The sequence below is a fragment of the Polypterus senegalus genome, chromosome 1 (assembly GCF_016835505.1).
Source record: "Polypterus senegalus isolate Bchr_013 chromosome 1, ASM1683550v1, whole genome shotgun sequence".
In the NCBI taxonomy this organism is placed as follows: Eukaryota; Metazoa; Chordata; class Cladistia; order Polypteriformes; family Polypteridae; genus Polypterus; species Polypterus senegalus.
Genome location: NC_053154.1, coordinates 166125915 through 166144023, shown reverse-complemented (window position 1 = coordinate 166144023; position 18109 = coordinate 166125915). Strand labels below are relative to the sequence as shown.

General features: G+C 38.8%; 1 protein-coding gene and 1 non-coding gene across 2 annotated transcripts in view; both read right to left on the bottom strand.

Annotated features, from left to right (window-relative positions):
- The window catches only part of efhd1 (EF-hand domain family, member D1), a 41853-nt gene extending 28338 nt beyond the window's left edge, over positions 1-13515 (bottom strand). Inside the window, exon 1 of the mRNA XM_039762285.1 lies at positions 13120-13515. Within this exon, the coding sequence (XP_039618219.1) occupies positions 13120-13385 (266 nt within the window). The 5' untranslated portion in view covers positions 13386-13515. The remainder of the gene's footprint in view (positions 1-13119) is intronic.
- A 1553-nt stretch (positions 13516-15068) lies between these two features.
- On the bottom strand, positions 15069-15140 carry trnag-ucc. Its single transcript has one exon. It is a non-coding gene; the product is annotated as a tRNA-Gly (tRNA).
- Positions 15141-18109: the final 2969 nt, after the last annotated feature.

Below are 18109 nucleotides of genomic sequence, written 5' to 3'. Positions count from 1 at the left end.
TAGAGCCACCATCTAACTTAATGTGTGGGTCTTTGGGAAGTGTGATGACCCACATGGAAAAAATGTCCACGGATATATTATCTCATAGAATTTAAGTAACCCTTATAGGAACATTTAGGGAACAGTGTTTTCATCTATACACTTCATGTAATTATTTTAAATTATCTGTTTTCCAGTGGACAGACAAATGGCAAAACACACTGCCAAAAGGAAAAAATTGCAAAAGCACAGCAATGGAGTGGGTTTTAAACTCGGCCTTCTAGAGCTATAAAGCTATTAGTCTTTCTGCAGCACTTCATCCTCTCTTTTTGCTGGTTATTTTCCTCTGCTACAATCCTTGCCCCTTTTTGTCTTTATATTTTATTTTGTGTTTTTTTTTTACTTCTTTCCTCACAATCCCTCACTTTTCTGTTGTGCTCATTAAATACAGTGGAAGGCCCTCTAATTAATGTACATCCCTCAAGTGCTGTAGTTACTAAGGCCACAGTTATTTGAAAATCATTTCAAGATTCCTGCTGCCACATCTACTTTGCTGGGGTATTGTGGCATTAGTTTGCTTCGGCAATTATGTTCTTCAGCTCCTTTCTGTGCTTGACCTTTTTGACTGGTTTGTAGTCCTTGGCCAGTTTTACACATTCATGTTCTGGTTATTTCCTTGTCTCTTGTTATTTAGGTTTTTATATTTTGATTTGTGGGTTTTGATTTTTTTGTTTTATTTTACTGGTTTTTTTTTTTTGTTGTTGGTTTTAAACTATACCACACTAAAAAATAAAGGTGCCAGAGTGGTTCCAATAAAGGTGCCATAGAGGAACCATTTTTGGTTCATAAACAAATCATCCATATAAAGGTTCCAAAAATACCCTTTTTTAGATCCATAACAGGCTTCACTAACAACCATGAAGCAAGGATACCAATGATTTCTGAGATAGGCTCCAGCTGTGCCCATAACACTGCCATAGTTAAGAAAATTAAAATTAAAACATTAAATCTTTGCATCAGACAAGGTGTTTCGGTAGTTTTACTTGTTAAAGTTTGGGAAAACTAAAACAGAGGCCACAGAACTATACCATAAAGTCATCCCAATTCTAAATACCCATTAGGCTTTTATTATGGACTAAACTATATATTATTACCCCTAGAAAACAGATAGCATCAAAATGTCATGTTGAAATATTTAAAGTGCAACATTTAATAATGACTGTATATTTAGGCTTTTGTTCTGTACTCACCATTATTTATTTGTTTCCTAATATATAATTTAACCACATAATGTATCTATATTATTATTATTACCTGTGGTAAACTGTACATATGGTTTGTCCCTGCCTTGCACTTCATCTGGCTGAATAGGTTCTGAAATTGTATTAAGAAGGTTTGAAAATGTTATGTCATATTGTGCCTTACAATTTATTGTAAACTTATGGGACCATATTTAATAGTAATTGCTCGCAAATACTGAAATACTAAGTTAATTAACTGTACACGCTATACTAAAATGTTATCAGTCTTTTTGTGGTCTATACTAGACTGCTATTTTAGCTGTTAATTTTCTTGTCTGCCAAGCATTCAGATGTATCCTTATTTTTGTGATTGTAAATATGAGAAAATTCCACTGCTCTTAAAAAAAAAAATGGACCGACAGGGTGTGAGCCTAACTTAATGAATGCTCTGGCTGCACCCTGTTGCCATCTTAGCGTGGAAAACAAGACAGAGTGGCCAAAACACCAAGAACACTGGAACACGGTCTCTTGTGAGCTTTGGAGTGCATGCAGTGTGTTTCTCACGGTTGCCGCAGACCAGAATAGCAAGAATTCAGCAGCAGCTGTTTGCGGGCCTACAATCTCACTCTATCTCGCTTTCTCTGTCTCTGACCAGAACAATCCCCCCAGTGCGACGTCGCTTTTGTGTCTCACTCACTCAGCCTTTCATCGGATTGTCACAGCGCTTGTGGGAATCACAGACCACTTAAGACAGGAGCTTGAAGAGTGTAGAAAATGCATGTCAGACCACTGGGAGTATGGAAAAACTTGGAAAAGTAGCCAGAGCAGATAGCACAAAAAAATCAAAGTTGAATACTAATTAATTGGTCTTTATGATGTATATCACTATCCCCATCTTCACAAAATAAACATTCATCCTTGTTTTAAACCTGTTCAATCCAGTAGGGTTGCAAAGAGCAGATTCTGTCCCACAGAAACAAAGGTGAGGTAAGAATCATCTCTACACAACGTGGGCACACTCTTCCACAAAACTGCACTCAAACTGTACCACACTCTAAAAAATAAAGGTGCCAGAGTGGTTCCAATAAAAGTGCCATAGAGGAACCATTTTTGGTTCATAAAAAAATCATCCATATAAAGGTTCCAAAACTACCCTTTTTTAGATCCATAACAGGCTCCACTAACAACCATGAAGCAAGGATACCAATGATTTCTGAGATAGGCTCCAGCTGTGTCCATAACACTGCCATAGTTAAGAAAATGGATGAATGGACAGAAAGATAACAGATTTGCGAAATGCATATGGGTTCCTGATTTTAGAAGGACTCCTGCTACATACAATAACACAGGCAAAGTTTGGATTTTCTTGACCTGTTATATGCTGCTTGGTAGATTACTCCATATTACAGATTACTAAGAACCTTTCAGGAGACAAAGAACCAACTTGATATTCACAGAAACCATTCCCAGAATGAAGCGGTTCTTTTATCAACCAATAGTTACTATATAAAGAATCACACAACCCGCCAAAGTGCCATTAAAAAAATGTTATTTTTGAGAGTGCAGGCAAAGAACTCTAATTAACCAACCATACCTTCTTATAATTAAAGAGCCCCCAGATCTACATAGAGGTGGGAGAAATGGTGAAATAGTACCATTTGTATAGCATTTTTTTCTATATACTATCAAGACTGCCTTGACAGTTTTTTGAGATTAACTAGAAGTTCATCTCTGGAAGGAAATTCCTCTGTGTTCTGTAGCATGTTCAAAAAGTTAGACTCTTATCTACTGATGCATTTGTACATGTTTGCTATTTTAGGAAACAAATGCGCCATTCCTTATACTGAGTGGACTCTTGGGAATAAAGGGGTCAGGACATTGGAATAGACACAAAGCAAGAACACACAGCAGACTGAAAGAAAGAAAGAGAGAGAGAAAGGAGTTTACTCCACTTACTAATTTACTCCAATTATTTACTAGTGTCAGTATTTTAGTTGTATAATTATGTTCAAATTGCTAAGATTGACTTAGCCTTCCCCATTACGATTACACCCGATTGGTTTGATTATACATCTGTATATTAGCACACATATATTATGACCTGTTAAGCACATAGAACTGGCGAGCTTTGTTGAGCTGAATGGCCTGTTCTCATCTAGACTGTTGTAATGTTCTAAAGGCTGGCTCTGGGTGTTGTTCAGGACAGAGATTTGCTTATGACAAATATAGCAACAGAAGAAGAGGGCAACATCACTAATTGCAACTTTCTTCCTTTCATTCATTCTTCCTTTTAAGCATCCAGAATTTGTGCTTATTTAGACCAAAAAAGGTTCCTGCTCACATAGGGGAATCAATAGATGCAGGAAATTTCAGCAAGCAGAAAATGAACCAGCATTTGAAATGCTAAAAGTATCAAATTACAAACTCTTCGACCTTGTGCATATTGATTTTATAATTTATTTAATGGTGATTAAGGCTGGTATTTTATTTTCATTGTTAATGTACACTATGTGCATGCATTCATCTTTGAGAAACACTGTACACACTGCTTTGGCTCCTCTAGGCGTATGGCTACCACTTTTTAGAATATGTGACACCCCTGAACTCAAATAGATATGATTTGCAGTTCAAGACATGCTATCATATACACAACATCGAATCCTCTGTATGACCTTCTAAAATCATTTAGACAATGAACGAGGGATAAAGTGGCCTACACACAATAGTACTTACACGGTACAATGTATATTGAAAAACATGCACCCTACACTAACTACGCCGTGTATGGACAAGTAAACATGAGATTAAAGTGCATGCACAGTATAGCCTTCATCTGCCTAACCAACTTAATTCAATTCAGGGGTGTCCAGGTCAGTTTATCACAGACCATACTCACACTCTAAGTAGCCAATTAATCTGCATGCATTTGGGATGTGGGGAAGACAACTTCAGTACTCTGGCAAATACACATTGGAAGAACCTGCAAACTTCACAAAGACAGCTGTCATTCTCTGAATTTGATCCCAGGAGCTGTGAGGTGACCTCAGTAAATACGACCTGCTGCAACTCCATGTAACTTACAACAGGGACTGGCTCCAAATTCTTGTGATTTTCTAAGGAAAAAAATTAAAGGGTAAATGATTGGGCTTATAAAAACAAGTGGAAGGTTTGATGCGGTTCTTCCTGTGTGTGTGTGTGGGTTTCCTCTGTGTGCTCCGATTTCCTCCCACAGTCCAAAGACATGCAAGTTAAGTGTATTGGTGATCCTAAATTGTCCCTAGTGTGTGGGTGGGTGTGTGCCCTGCGGTGGGCTGGCGCCTTGCCTGTGGTTTGTTTCCTGCCTTGCGTCCTGAGTTGGCTGGGATTGGCTCCAGCGGACCCCCCGTGACCCTGTAGTTAGGATATAGCGGGTTGGATAATGGATGGATGAATGGAGGTTTGATGCAAGGAGTAAGACTCATATCAGCACATATCACTTTCATGACCATCTATGTGTCCTATTTACTTTATTTATTTATTTTTATTTTTACTAGGGTGCTTTGCCCTCTGCTCGCTTCGCTCGCCAACCCCCGTGTTTGGTTTTCCAAATACACACTTTTAAGATTTTTTTTTTTCTTTGAACTTCTGTGAAAACAATATTTGTAATCTTGCAAGTCCCAATATGCTGAATCTTTTTAATGAGGTCAGTGAGACATGCGTTTAATGACTTTGTACCATAATTCACGATAGGTTTCTCTGTTTGGAATTTCAGCAGACAAAACGATCTAAATCATCAGCAGTTAATAATTTTTTTTACAAAGTAACCATGCATGTGCGCTAAACTCCGTTTTTGAAATTCTCAAGATTCTTTATTTGTCACATGCATAGTTATACAGGACAACATGTAGTGAAATGCATCCTGATCCGCTTATCAAAAACTGTGCAAAGTTACAAAATATCAGTTAGATTAACAAAACATCATAGATTGAAAGATAACAGTATAGTAGAACATAATAAATAAGTAAAATTATGTGAATAAAGTAGAATTAAGTGTTAAGGTGCAATAGTGTAGTGATTATTCTGCAAAACTAAAGTTAGACAGGTGCATAGTTAAATGAGGCGGTTTGTTTGTTTGTGTTACTGCGATCTTTACTTTCTTTTGTTATATTTTCTAATTTTCCTACTTTCATATCCTTCAACTTTCTCCACATGTGTATAGCGCCAATGGTTTTTTTTTTTTGTTTTTTTTTAGCCTTTCTAATTTTACTGCTTTCATAATCTCTAACCTGCTCTGCATGTGTTTAGCACCAATGTTTGTAAACGTCTTTATGAAGTTCTACTTTGTCTTTTACTCTTTGTGTTTTAATTCTGAGTGGGATTGGACGTGCTTTTTTTTCCAATTTCACTTGATCTGGGCTGATAATTACTTTCCTTATTTTCTGAATTTGCACCTCGATTATTCTTTTTTGCTCTTATTTCTCTCCAACGCTTTTGAGTCTCTTTTCTCTGTGCTGCTTTCTTCTTCGCTTAGATGTCGACATTTCATTTATAACATACTGTCCTTATACGCTTTATATGCACTGAGAGCCCTGAATCTGTGTGTGCTCAGACCCTTCAGACGACTGAATGTTTTGCTGCCTCTTGGCTTATTTGATATTGATTGTAAGTAGGGCGTGTCTTGCAAGAATCTCATGTTCCATGTCATCACAAGACGGTCCTGGCACAAAGTCTCATGTTTAATGCCCCCGGCAAGATGCTCTGTGGCCATGGGTCTCTTTTCTCTGCGCTTTTCTTTCTTCTTCATTTAGTCGTCAATGTTTCATTTCTACCCTATTCATTTCTACCGTATTGATCTTATACACTTTATATGCACCGAGAGTCCTGGAGCTGTGTGTGCTGTGTGACCGCCTTTACACTACTGATTTGTGTTTTCTGCCCGTGGTCTTATTTCTTGATATTGCTTGTAAGTAGGGCATGTCTTGCAAGAATCTCGTTGTATGTTCCCATGAGACGCACCATGGCAAGTCTCTTTCGTCTCGCGGGTCTTTTAAATGTCTTCCGAGAAGATCACGTATGGTGGCCTTGCTTTTGCTTTCCAGGACAGGATTTCTTTTTATAATAGAGAGATTAGAAATATATAACATTCCATACAGTCAAGTCAAATTTAACTAATCGAAGCAACATTCAATCCCTACCCAAGGGAAACAGAGAGGAGCTAGCAACTGAAGCTACTCTATAAAAGGAGCAAGAAAAGAAGAGTATCCTTTTTCATGAAATGGAAACTTATTCTAAAGTGTTATTGATTAGATCTTGACAAAATTTTTAAAATGTTTTGAACAGATCATCTAAGTGACAATTCGATTTTTTCCAATTTCAAGTAGTACAGAACATTCATTACCCATTGACTTAAGACTAGTGGGGTGGGATTCTTCCAACTGAGCAAGCCTACATGCTAGTAGAGTAGTAGAGGAATTTACAGTTTGCTTGTCCTTCTCCACTTGAAGTCATTCTGGGAGTACACCAAACACAGCTGTTAATGGGTTAGTAGGGATTGTGACACCAAAGCTATCTGATAGACATGCAAAGATTTTTGTCCAAAATGAGCTGGAGCTCGATTGCAATGTTCACAGGTTGAATCTTGCCCTGGAAACATTTTGGACGTTTTTAAATTAGATAAATGCACTCAATAAAAGATTTTAAGTTTAATGACTGAATTCTTTGCACATATGGAGTTCGATTGTATTCTGTGCATGGATGCCTTTCACTCCTTTTCTGAAATATTAAGTGACAGATCCTTTCCCCAATGTACTCTGTGTCCTATGTTCTTTAAACCGAAATGCATGCAGCAATACATTAACTCAGAGTTTGTTTCTATGGTGAGTTTAAAACCTCCGAGAAGATCTAAGCAAGCTCAAGGTGTTGTTTGAGTGTTGGCTCAGTGTGTAGCTCTACCTCTTTTTCACGCAGCCGTATTTTTAATAAGTAGATGGATAACAGTTAAAAAGTAACAGTACTGTAATGACACATTACCAAGTTGTTTCAGAAGCATTACCTGACAAAGAACCAGTTCGTTCTGTTAAATTGTTTACTACTATTTGGACAAAATTAAAATGTTTAATGTATAATAGGCTAGAAAAATTCTAAAAGATCAAGAAAAGCTTAACTTAGCCTGTGTTACTGTATCCAGCAATTATCTTTTTAAAGTCAGAAACCCATTGGTATATTACAAATCTATCATCTATTCATAGCTATTATAAAACATGTTACAGATATAAATAAGTAAAGGTTCTTTCTGGGACCTTCATGTGGATGCTTGCTTTGAGAACCAAAAATTGTTTCCTAATGTCATAGCTCTGAAGGGACACAAGAGTGTAGATATAGAGGTTCTTGTGAATCCGAGAGTTATGAATTCTGTACAGATCTCTTTGACTGGAAATTGTCTGTAATTGCGCTTAAGGAGTTAACTGTTTCGGAGGAAAACTTGCAGCTAGCATCCCTAACTATAAAGTAAATAAAAGAGCATTGAAACGCGTGCGGCTGTCTATTGAAACGATACTATTTAATGTGTTTTTTTTATCGTGATGGCAGATTATTGATTAAGCGCAAGTTAAAAAATCGTTTATATTACACAATTAATTCATGAATACAACACGGGTGGAAGGTAGTCTTCCGGGCACATATGTAAGGTGAAGGGCAAATCGCGTGACGTCAGACGTGCGTAAAATAAGCGAATGATTGGCATGTGTTTTTTTATTCTCGGGCTAGCACCTTGTAAAGGTTGCTTTCAGCCCTTCGTTTGACGCTGCTGTTCCGTGACCATAAAGTGAAATAACTGCAGCCGAAAATAAGCGAGTGATTTGATTTTTTTTTATTAAATATGGATATAGTAACGATTAAAATACACAGACATCCAACCCCGCATGCTTATTGCCGAGACCACTCGATTTGCTTGATGACCAAAGCGAAGCGGAGAGAACTGGCCCTGCGACATAACTGCATTAGCCAAGGCGTCGTCTAAACGTGATAATATTGCCTTGTAACTGTGCCTCGTCAGGAAAACAGAAAACTCCCTGAATTGAGCAAAACTGGATTTAAACTGGTATGACAAGTGTGTTTTACGCAGTTTATAGATCACAGTCATTTTTAATGCAAAGGTCATTATTCATTTTTCGACATCTTTGAATGATCAGTCTTCATTGTACAGTATATACAGTCGTTTTAAAGCAAATACTCTTCTCAAAACGTCTTCTTTACTTCATAAACCTATTTTAAACATACCAGACAATCACAAATATCAGCTAATAATAAACTGGGCATTGCGCATTATTCTTAAGTACGTCCACATCGCAGACACCGATTAACGCACCGAAACGATTAAAAAGAAAACGCCACCCAATTAAACGCATACACGAGCTTATACAGTCTGTCCCCTCATAATTAACATGTCATCCGCATTGGCATTTAATTCATTTCGTGGTCGTGACTGGACCCTATCCCGGCATCACTAGACGTAAGGCAGGAACCCGTTTTGAACAGGTCGCCAGGCTATCCCAAAGCCCACTTACACAACCACATAAGGGGTCACTTTAGAATCGTCACCTCAGGGCCGTTTCTGGGCATAAGCGGTCAAGGCAAGAGCCCTCTAGTGGTAACGGGGCATTACTGCAGCCCCATGTAGAGAACTTTATTTTGTTTAGAAAAATGTGTCCGGACCGGTTCGCAGCAGCATCGTCTGCTCTGTTTGCACTAAGCACAGCATATTCGGTTACCCAGAAGCAGTCCTAGGCGATGCGATATTTTTTTTATACAATACAGGCCTACGAACACGCAGACTCAAACCAAATGTCCGATTATATTGTTTTATTTTTTTTCGCATACAGTACAAGCAACGTTCGGACTTAACCTCTGACGACCTACACAGTCCAACAATAACTCGAACAACAGCATCGATGACGATGACGATGATGCCAATAATAATGATCCTCAAACTGTACCCTAGAGAGAGACAATGCGAAATAAAATTAAACGATTAAAACGACAACAGGACTGAGAGAATTGCTAATAGCTGATTTAACTTAAGCAAAGATCGACCAAATTGACATACATTAAAACTTGTGTCAAAACTTAGCAAATATCGTCCTCTGTTGCTCACCACCATTTGTGAGATTCGTTCCTGGCACGCTAAAGCAGTTGCGCGTTTTTTTTTTATTTTTTTGGATAGGTAGCTTTTATTATTTGTATACACGAGCGTACGGTAAATAGGAATTGTGGGTAAACATTCCTATTTAAAGATAATCATCATATTCTAAGTTTCACTGAATGTTGTCTTTATGCTAATTGTTCAATTTATTTTATTAATTTAAACAACATGTGTATATTACGGTAATTTCTTAATTAAAATACACACATACATACAGTGCATCCGGAAAGTATTCACAGCGCATCACTTTTTCCACATTTTGTTATGTTACAGCCTTATTCCAAAATGGATTAAATTACATTTTTTCCTCAGAATTCTACACACAACACCCCATAATGACAATGTGAAAAACGTTTGCTTGAGGTTTTTTCAAATTTATTAAAAATAAAAAAAACTGAGAAATCACATGTACATAAGTATTCACAGCCTTTGCCATGAAGCTCAAAATTGAGCTCAGGTGCATCCTGTTTCCCCTGATCATCCTTGAGATGTTTCTGCAGCTTCATTGGAGTCCACCTGTGGTAAATTCAGTTGATTGGACATGATTTGGAAAGGCACACTCCTGTCTATATAAGGTCCCACAGTTGACAGTTTATGTCAGAGCACAAACCAAGTATGAAGTCAGAGGAATTGTCTGTAGACCTCCGAGACAAGATTGTCTCGAGGCACAAATCTTGGGAAGGTTACAGAAAAATGTCTGCTGCTTTGAAGGACCCAATGAGGACAGTGGCCTCCATCATCTGTAAGTGGAAAAAGTTTGAAACAACCAGGACTCTTCCTAGAGCTGGCTGGCCATCTAAACTGAGCGATCGGGGGAGAAGGGCCTTAGTCAGGGAGATGACCAAGAACCCGATGGTCACTCAGTCAGAGCTCCAGAGGTCCTCTGTGGAGAGAGGGGAACCTTCCAGAAGGACAACCATCTCTGCAGCAATCCACCAATCAGGCCTGTGTGGTAGAATGGCCAGATGGAAGCCACTACTTAGTAAAAGGCACATGGCAGCCCACCTGGAGTTTGCCAAAAGGCACCTGAAGGACTCTCAGACCATGAGAAACAAAATTCTCTCGTCTGATGAGACAAAGATTGAACTCTTTGGTGTGAGTGCCAGGCGTCACGTTTGGAGGAAACCAGGCACCGCTCATCACCAGGCCAATACCATCCCTACAGTGAAGCATGGTGGTGGCAGCATCATGCTGTGGGGATGTTTTTCAGCGGCAGGAACTGGGAGACTAGTCAGGAAAAAGGGAAAGATGACTGCAGCAATGTACAGAGACATCCTGGATGAAAACCTGCTCCAGAGCGCTCTTGACCTCAGACTGGGGCGATGGTTCATCTTTCAGCAGGACAACGACCCTAAGCCCACAGGCAAGATATCAAAGGGGTGGCTTCAGGACAACACTGTGAATGTCCTTGAGTGGCCCAGCCAGAGCCCAGACTTGAATCCGATTGAATATCTCTGGAGAGATCTTAAAATGCTGTGCACCGACGCTTCCCATCCATCCTGATGGAGCTTGAGAGGTGTTGTAAAGAGGAATGGGCGAAACTGGCCAAGGATAGGTGTGCCAAGCTTGTAGCATCATATTCAAAAAGACTTGAGGCTGTAATTGCTGCCAAAGGTGCATCAACAAAGTATTGAGCAAAGGCTGTAAATACTTATGTACTGTACATGTGATTTCTCGGCTTTTTTATTTTTAATAAATTTGTAAAAACCTCAAACTTTTTTCACGTTGTCATTATGGGGTGTTGTGTGTAAAAGTCTGAGGAAAAAAATGAATTTAATCCATTTTGGAATAAGGCTGTAACATAACAAAATGTGGAAAAAGTGATGCGCTATGAATACTTTCTGGATGCACTGTACATATATACATGTACATACATATATATATATATATATATATATATGCCGGTATATTCTATTTGCGGGTTTGTGCCATATAAAACTTTGCCTAGGGTAGTAAAAGTCACAGAACCGGTTCTGCGTTACCTAGACAACACATCTTAAGATGTGTGAGGCAAACAAGGTGCAGACGCTGATTTCTTATAACTATGTTAAGAAAATAGTATTGACATGCAATAAGAAGACATGCAACACGTCTGTTGTTTGAGAGGATGTTAGAAGTCGGAAAGTGACCTCAGCATCAGATCACTTAACTGGCCACTCAGTATATCAGAACCTCGCTATTCAAATCAACAATTAGATAAAACCCGAATGGGAGATGAAAGTATTAAACTTTAGAAACGATTAAGGGGCGGCATTGTATGGTCAAACATGTGTCAATAATACCCACATTGACAACGTAATTCTGCTTTCAAGGTCACATGGTTATGCTGTATGTTCATTGGCTCCAGATTAGGGTTTATTAATACGATATATCAAAGGAATGCAGCTGGATTTATATAATAAGCCCTTACGTTAGCCCAAAAAAATGCACAATGATTTTTTTTTCGATAAACTGGTCAGGCGATAAATAGTGTGCCTTATGGAAAGAGCTATATAAATGTTTAAAAAATGAATCAGATAAATAAACATATTGATTTTAAAGTTGCAATGATTTTTTTCTATATTACAAAAATAGCGCGCCATGAGTCTGCTCTATGAAAGTCTCTATATAACATAAATGAGAAACTTTGATACAAGCAGCTGCTACCAAGTCGCACTGAATAAGTCTGCAGTATGTTGCGACGGTGTATACGGCTGTGTTGTGGCCAAGTGATCAGAGAATGTTCCGTGCCAACAGCAGAGGCAACGAGTGATTTGAGAAACAAGCCAGACACCAGAGTGCTGCTGTGCTTCCCTCGTTGCTTGTGAGATGGCATAAAGATGCGATTGTCTGGTAAAAGCAGACTTGAGAATCAGGACCTGTCACCATGGGACTGGCTAGCAAAACGGAGCCCTTGTCCTAGAAAAGCAAAGTAGAACAATAGCTGTTCAGTGTGGTGGATAAGGATCGGGTGGGGGTGGGAATGTGGTTAATTCTTGCAAGTGCGCATTACTGTTTCCATTTGTTTGCACTAAGAAGACTAAAAAAATAAACTCTGAAGATTGTTTAAGTACATCTAATAGTAAAATTAACTTTTGGGGGACTGCATTGATAATAACATATTTATTCTTTAAACTATATTTTAGTATCTTTCGAGGGGACAGGAATGTCTGTGATGTATAATGTAATAAAATGCTTTGATGGGAAATACCAACGGAAAGGCGCTTGATGAGGTGTAACTGTGCACATCACGTTGTGACTACCGTCATGACGCAGGCATACGGATTTCAAAAATGTTTGCTACAGTTATTTCTACGAAAGACTCTATATAACACAATCAAGTATTTATTCTGTGGATTTGTTAATACCTTAATGTTATGTTTTGTGTTCAGTCTCATGGCATTCAATAATGTTGGGAAGGAATTATGAAAATGAAAAAGCCCACTCTTAAGACAGGTATGTTATAATGATGTATGTAACCTAGTGCGGGTTAGTATATCTTATCTAATGTAGGTAGAGTAAAGTAGCACATATCATACATGCACAGGTGCACATTTTAAAACAAGCGTACACCCGCTTCGAGGTTCACTTGTACTGAGCCTGCTAGACTATAGTTCTTAGCAACAACAGATTTGCCCGAAAAGTGCGGATCTTCTCCCTGCTGATTAGTCACCCTGACGGCGCAAAGGATCGCCGTCAGTCTGCGAGGACAGTAGAAGCTGTCGGAATCACGCCACTTACTGCTTAAACATCTTTTCCATGTCCTTGATCTGCTTCCTGCTGAACTCCTTAAACTCGGTGTAAGGATTGAAGATCTTTGCCTGGCGCGGTCGCGTACTGCCCTCATTGATGCCTTGTCTCCGGAGCAGCATGGCACTCAGCTCCGAGCTGGCATTCTCGGTAGGTGGTTTCTCGGCTGATTCGTTCCCAGTCACCGGTTCGACGCCGTCCGACTGTTGCGCTTGCAGCCTACGCTGTAGTTTGATAGCGAGCTCTTCCGATGCCATGGTACAGACGCTGACCGACCGTGCGGACTCTGTCTAGGGCGTGTAGTGCCACTGTCCCCGAGAGACGCTTAAGCAGAGTCTGGTGGTCGTTGAAAGAAGGGCACGCCCCCTGTAGATCCTGAATGCTGGAGGTGCTTAATAAATATCCATGGGTGCAGCTGGGCGAGGGATGCAACTACGTCAGAAAAGAGCAGTTTTCAATAGACTTGACGCCATAGGGGGCAATCGCAACAAACCAATCAATCAAACAACTTTTGGTTCATATAGCCCCTTTCTATTACAAGCACCATTTTAGGTATCACTGTTTACAAAAATCAACATATATTTATGAATGGGACGTAATCACGTGAAGTGACTAGCTGAGGTTCCTAAGAGGGGAGGGGATTGAACCGACAGCATTTTGATTTGGAGTCCAAAACCGTAAGCTATTTAGACATTTTGATCTATCTCCCGTCCGTAAAAATGACACAAGCTGTTTTATAATCCAGTCAAGTACAATACAATTTTGCATTTTTTTGCAGTTCATGAAGGTTAGATGTGAAAACCAGGATTTACAAATCTCTTTTAATGAGCTCCATATTATAAAACACTGATTTATAGGAAGTATATGAAAGAAATATATTTGTATGCTTTATATAAAAAGTATAAGCAGTTATGCATGTTATGCAGTTTGAAGGGAAACGTCCTTTCATAGATAGATAGATAAAACACCGCGCTTTGTGTATTATCATTAGTGAAATCCAATGAAATTAGAACTGCAGGGCGTGGGTGCTTCATGGCTCTGGGAGCTATAATCCCCCACCCAACACACAACAAAACCCCGGCTAAGACCCTCCCTGGTGACTGATTGTGATATTGCTAAGAAACCCAAAGGAAACAATTGAGAAGGTGGAGGGGGTCTTTATACATGTTATATACCCATGGAGTGACATTTATTTTGCAAAAACCTCGTGTTTAAGCTATCCTCCTGATAAGCAGACAAGACAAAACAGTACGTTGCATACACAGTACTATAAACAGACCAACCACCAGCCCTTTTCTGTTGGTGTTATACATTGTAAGACTGGACTCTTTCTATACGTATTAACACACTGATATCTGTAATGAGAATATATATGCACACATACAAACATATAAATCATTTAAATTGAATGGAAAATAAAGAAAGACAACCGATAGCCATCCATTAATTACCTAACAAATGTTGTACAGTTTTGCGTCACCTGGATTGGCGCTTATCCCAACATCACTGAATATAACGCAGGAATGAGACATGGACGGAGCGCCGGTCGCAGTGGATACTTAATACTGTGGCGATTTTGCCAGTTAACTTAAAGCACAGGAATGAAAACACGAATATACTATATACATGACGAGAAAAGCTACCTATCTGTACAAGGGGAAAACTCCACAAAGGCAGCAAATGTTTGGAATGCTTATCTTCTGTCGTAATAAGGATATTTGATAATTGAGAAAAAAATCCAAAATAAGCCGTAAAAGTTTGCTCTACTCTTTTTTTACGAGAGAAAGTAAGGTATTTTGGAAGATTACTAGAAACATATTTCCCGCGCCCAAAAGACTAATGAGACAATTTTATTTTAAAGTGCAGACGCTGAGGGAATGTTGGATGTATATTTGGATTGTCCGATTTAAAGAGATGAAAGAATGTGTGGAAAAATGTTCTGCGTTGGCCGGGAATCGAACCCGGGTCAACTGCTTGGAAGGCAGCTATGCTAACCACTATACCACCAACGCCCGTGTATTGCTGTTTATCTTTAATTTTATGTTGGTTTGCAAATTAAAAGTACACAGTATTTTAATCTTTAGTAGGATAACACAGGCACCGTTTTCGTTATGTCTGTGCGAGACATGAACACCACTTTCTCGTTTTGTTCGTGGAATAAACGCTTTCTTATACTGTACGTTATGAAGGTAAATACTCCATTATCTACTCCAACCAAATCAAGAAGCGAATAAAATGTGGCCTGAAAACACAATAAAGTTTGGTCATTCTTAAAGTTCTGCATCATTATTAGCAACAGACACAAATTTAATAAGTGATTTTTATAACTCTTAAAAATATATGTGCCATGTATTTTTTAAGAGCGATACCACAGAGGAGCTATTTTTGGTCCCTAAAAATAATCCATATGTTCCAGAAAGAATCTTTATCTATTTAGATCTTTAACATGTTCCATAAATAACGTTGAACAGATGATGATAGATTTAAGAAATAGCTGCCGGTTTGTGGATTTAAATTGCGGCGTACAATAACACAGGCTAACTGCAGATTTTCTTAATCTGTTATTATTCTGATTGACAGTTTACTATACATTAAAGATTCCTATTTTGTGTACATATTAGTACACTTTTCAAAGCACAAATAACTTAATTTCGTATAATTTCATATACAAAGATCCCTTCCCTGAATTACATTTTTTATCTTTTTTTTGTCCAGCGATGGCTGTACAAGGCGCCACACAACCCAATAAAGGGCAATTATTTGTAAGTGTGCTTCTAATTACCGGTCTTTCAAATCTTTTTTTTTCCCTCTTATTCTCGAAACTCCATTACTCCATAGTTCAGGTGCAGGCCGAGTAGACAGGCTGCTAAACTCACAAGTGAATTCACTGGCACTCTCGTACTGAGCCAGTTTACAGTTTAGTGCGCTCGAGGAAAACCTTCGCATGTAGGGAAATGTCCACGGACACAGAGGGAGGTCGTGCAAGCAACATCTGTGATTTTCAACTTCATTTTTTTTGACGTGATGAGACAGAAATCCTGACCAACGTTAAATCATTGATTCATATCTGACCAGTCCAACAGTGGGTTAGGTCTTGGTTTGCACTCGATAATTTTACGCAAGACTCCTAAAGCGGCTTGTGAACTTGTCCCAACAACGGATGGGTAAGTGATTATTATACACATTAATTTAACTGAGCTTTGTTTTTTATTAAATTCTAAACCCCCATTTGCGTATGAAAATACTCCATGTCTGTGCCTATCAACGGTACTTTGTTGTTTTTAAATGTGCTCTATAAATAAAATTGACTTGATTTGACAACTTGAAAACTGAAATTGTGAAAGCGTTTGTAAACCTGCACCGATTAACTGCCTGGCACAAAACACAGTTTGTCTGCTTAATATAATAACCTGGAAAAAAAGCTTTGCGTTACAGAAAAATCCTCTTTTGTCTTATTAAGGTGCTTGTTATTTGTATCGTTTCAGTTTTTACCAACGTAGGCCTGTTACATAATGGGACTTAGCGATTAATTATTGCACAAGTGGCTTATTACTCCATATGTTTTCACCTCTTACATGCAAAAGTCTGTATTTTATAAGCAGCTGTCAGACTGAATAGGATTTTTCGACTCGGCTTCGATCCTGGTGTTTCTTCTTACCTGTTCCAGTGTACGCATATAAATGTAAAAAATAATTCAACTTTAATAGATTGCGCATTGCTATATGATGTACATCTCACAGGTGTACAGGTGGCATCACCACCTCACTGTCACAAACATAAACGTAAAAAAAATCGAGTCACTCGGGCTAACAGAGGTCTCTTTTATTCCTGGTAGTGTTAATTTTTTGAGCTGTCCCGGAGCTGGAAAACGTAGCAGCCGACTGGACAAGAGCAGTCTTTGTTTGAGTAAGCCACCTTTGCCAACAAACTAGGCTTCTACCCTGGAACCAGACCACTCCCATGAGATACAGCAACTTTACACACTGCTGTTTACATTAAATCGGCTAAATTACATCAAGTTTGGGGCAGTCACATTCTGCGTAATACTGACAACACACAGGGCTTAAAGTGCAAATGGAGCCCAATAACCCAGCTGTATAAATGAACTAAACAAGTCAAATCCTCAACAGGTGATGAGATGCCACATATTTACTTCGACATTCCCATGCGTCAGTCCCAGATTATACACTATATGTAGGGCCTGTGCCACCATTAAGGCAAATTAGGCATTCACCTACAGCACAGTTCATGTGGGGGGAACTATCTGGACAGTTTAGCTACTGAACAGTCAGTTGGTCCACTGATAGGCTTGGCCTAAGTTGCAAAATAACTAGCACCAGCATTGACTGTATGACCAAATGTATGTGAACACCCCACCAATTTACTGAGTTCAGGTGTTTCAGACACACCCGACTGTTAACAGGTAAATAAAATCATGCAAACACTGAAGCCATGCAATCTCAATTCAATAAGATTCACAGTACACTCTTAAAAATAAAGATGCTGGAGTGGTTGTTCAGAGCGATGCCATAGGGGAACCAGACCCATCCACATGAAGGTTCCAGAAAGAACTTCTATGTTTTAAGATCCATAATGGGTGCCATACATGCTTTAAATAACCATGAACAGATGGTAACAGATTTGTAAAATACTATTGGGTCATGATTTTAAAAGAACTCTTGCTACATGCTATAACACAGGCCAAGTCCAGGTTTTCGTAATCTGATGTCCTGCTACCCTACCATACATTAAAGATTTCAAGTTTTTTTTTTTCTTTCTACATATTAGGAGGTTTATCAAGGAACAAAGAATCTACTTCATATGCAAAGACCCATTACCCAGAATGAAATGGTGCTTAGTGAAGCAACTCTATGAGGAACTATACAACCCAGTAAAAATCTATAAAATGCTGTTAAAGAGCTACTATTTTTAAAAGTGTAGAATGGGTCACACTAAAGAGCTCAGATACTTAAAATGTGAA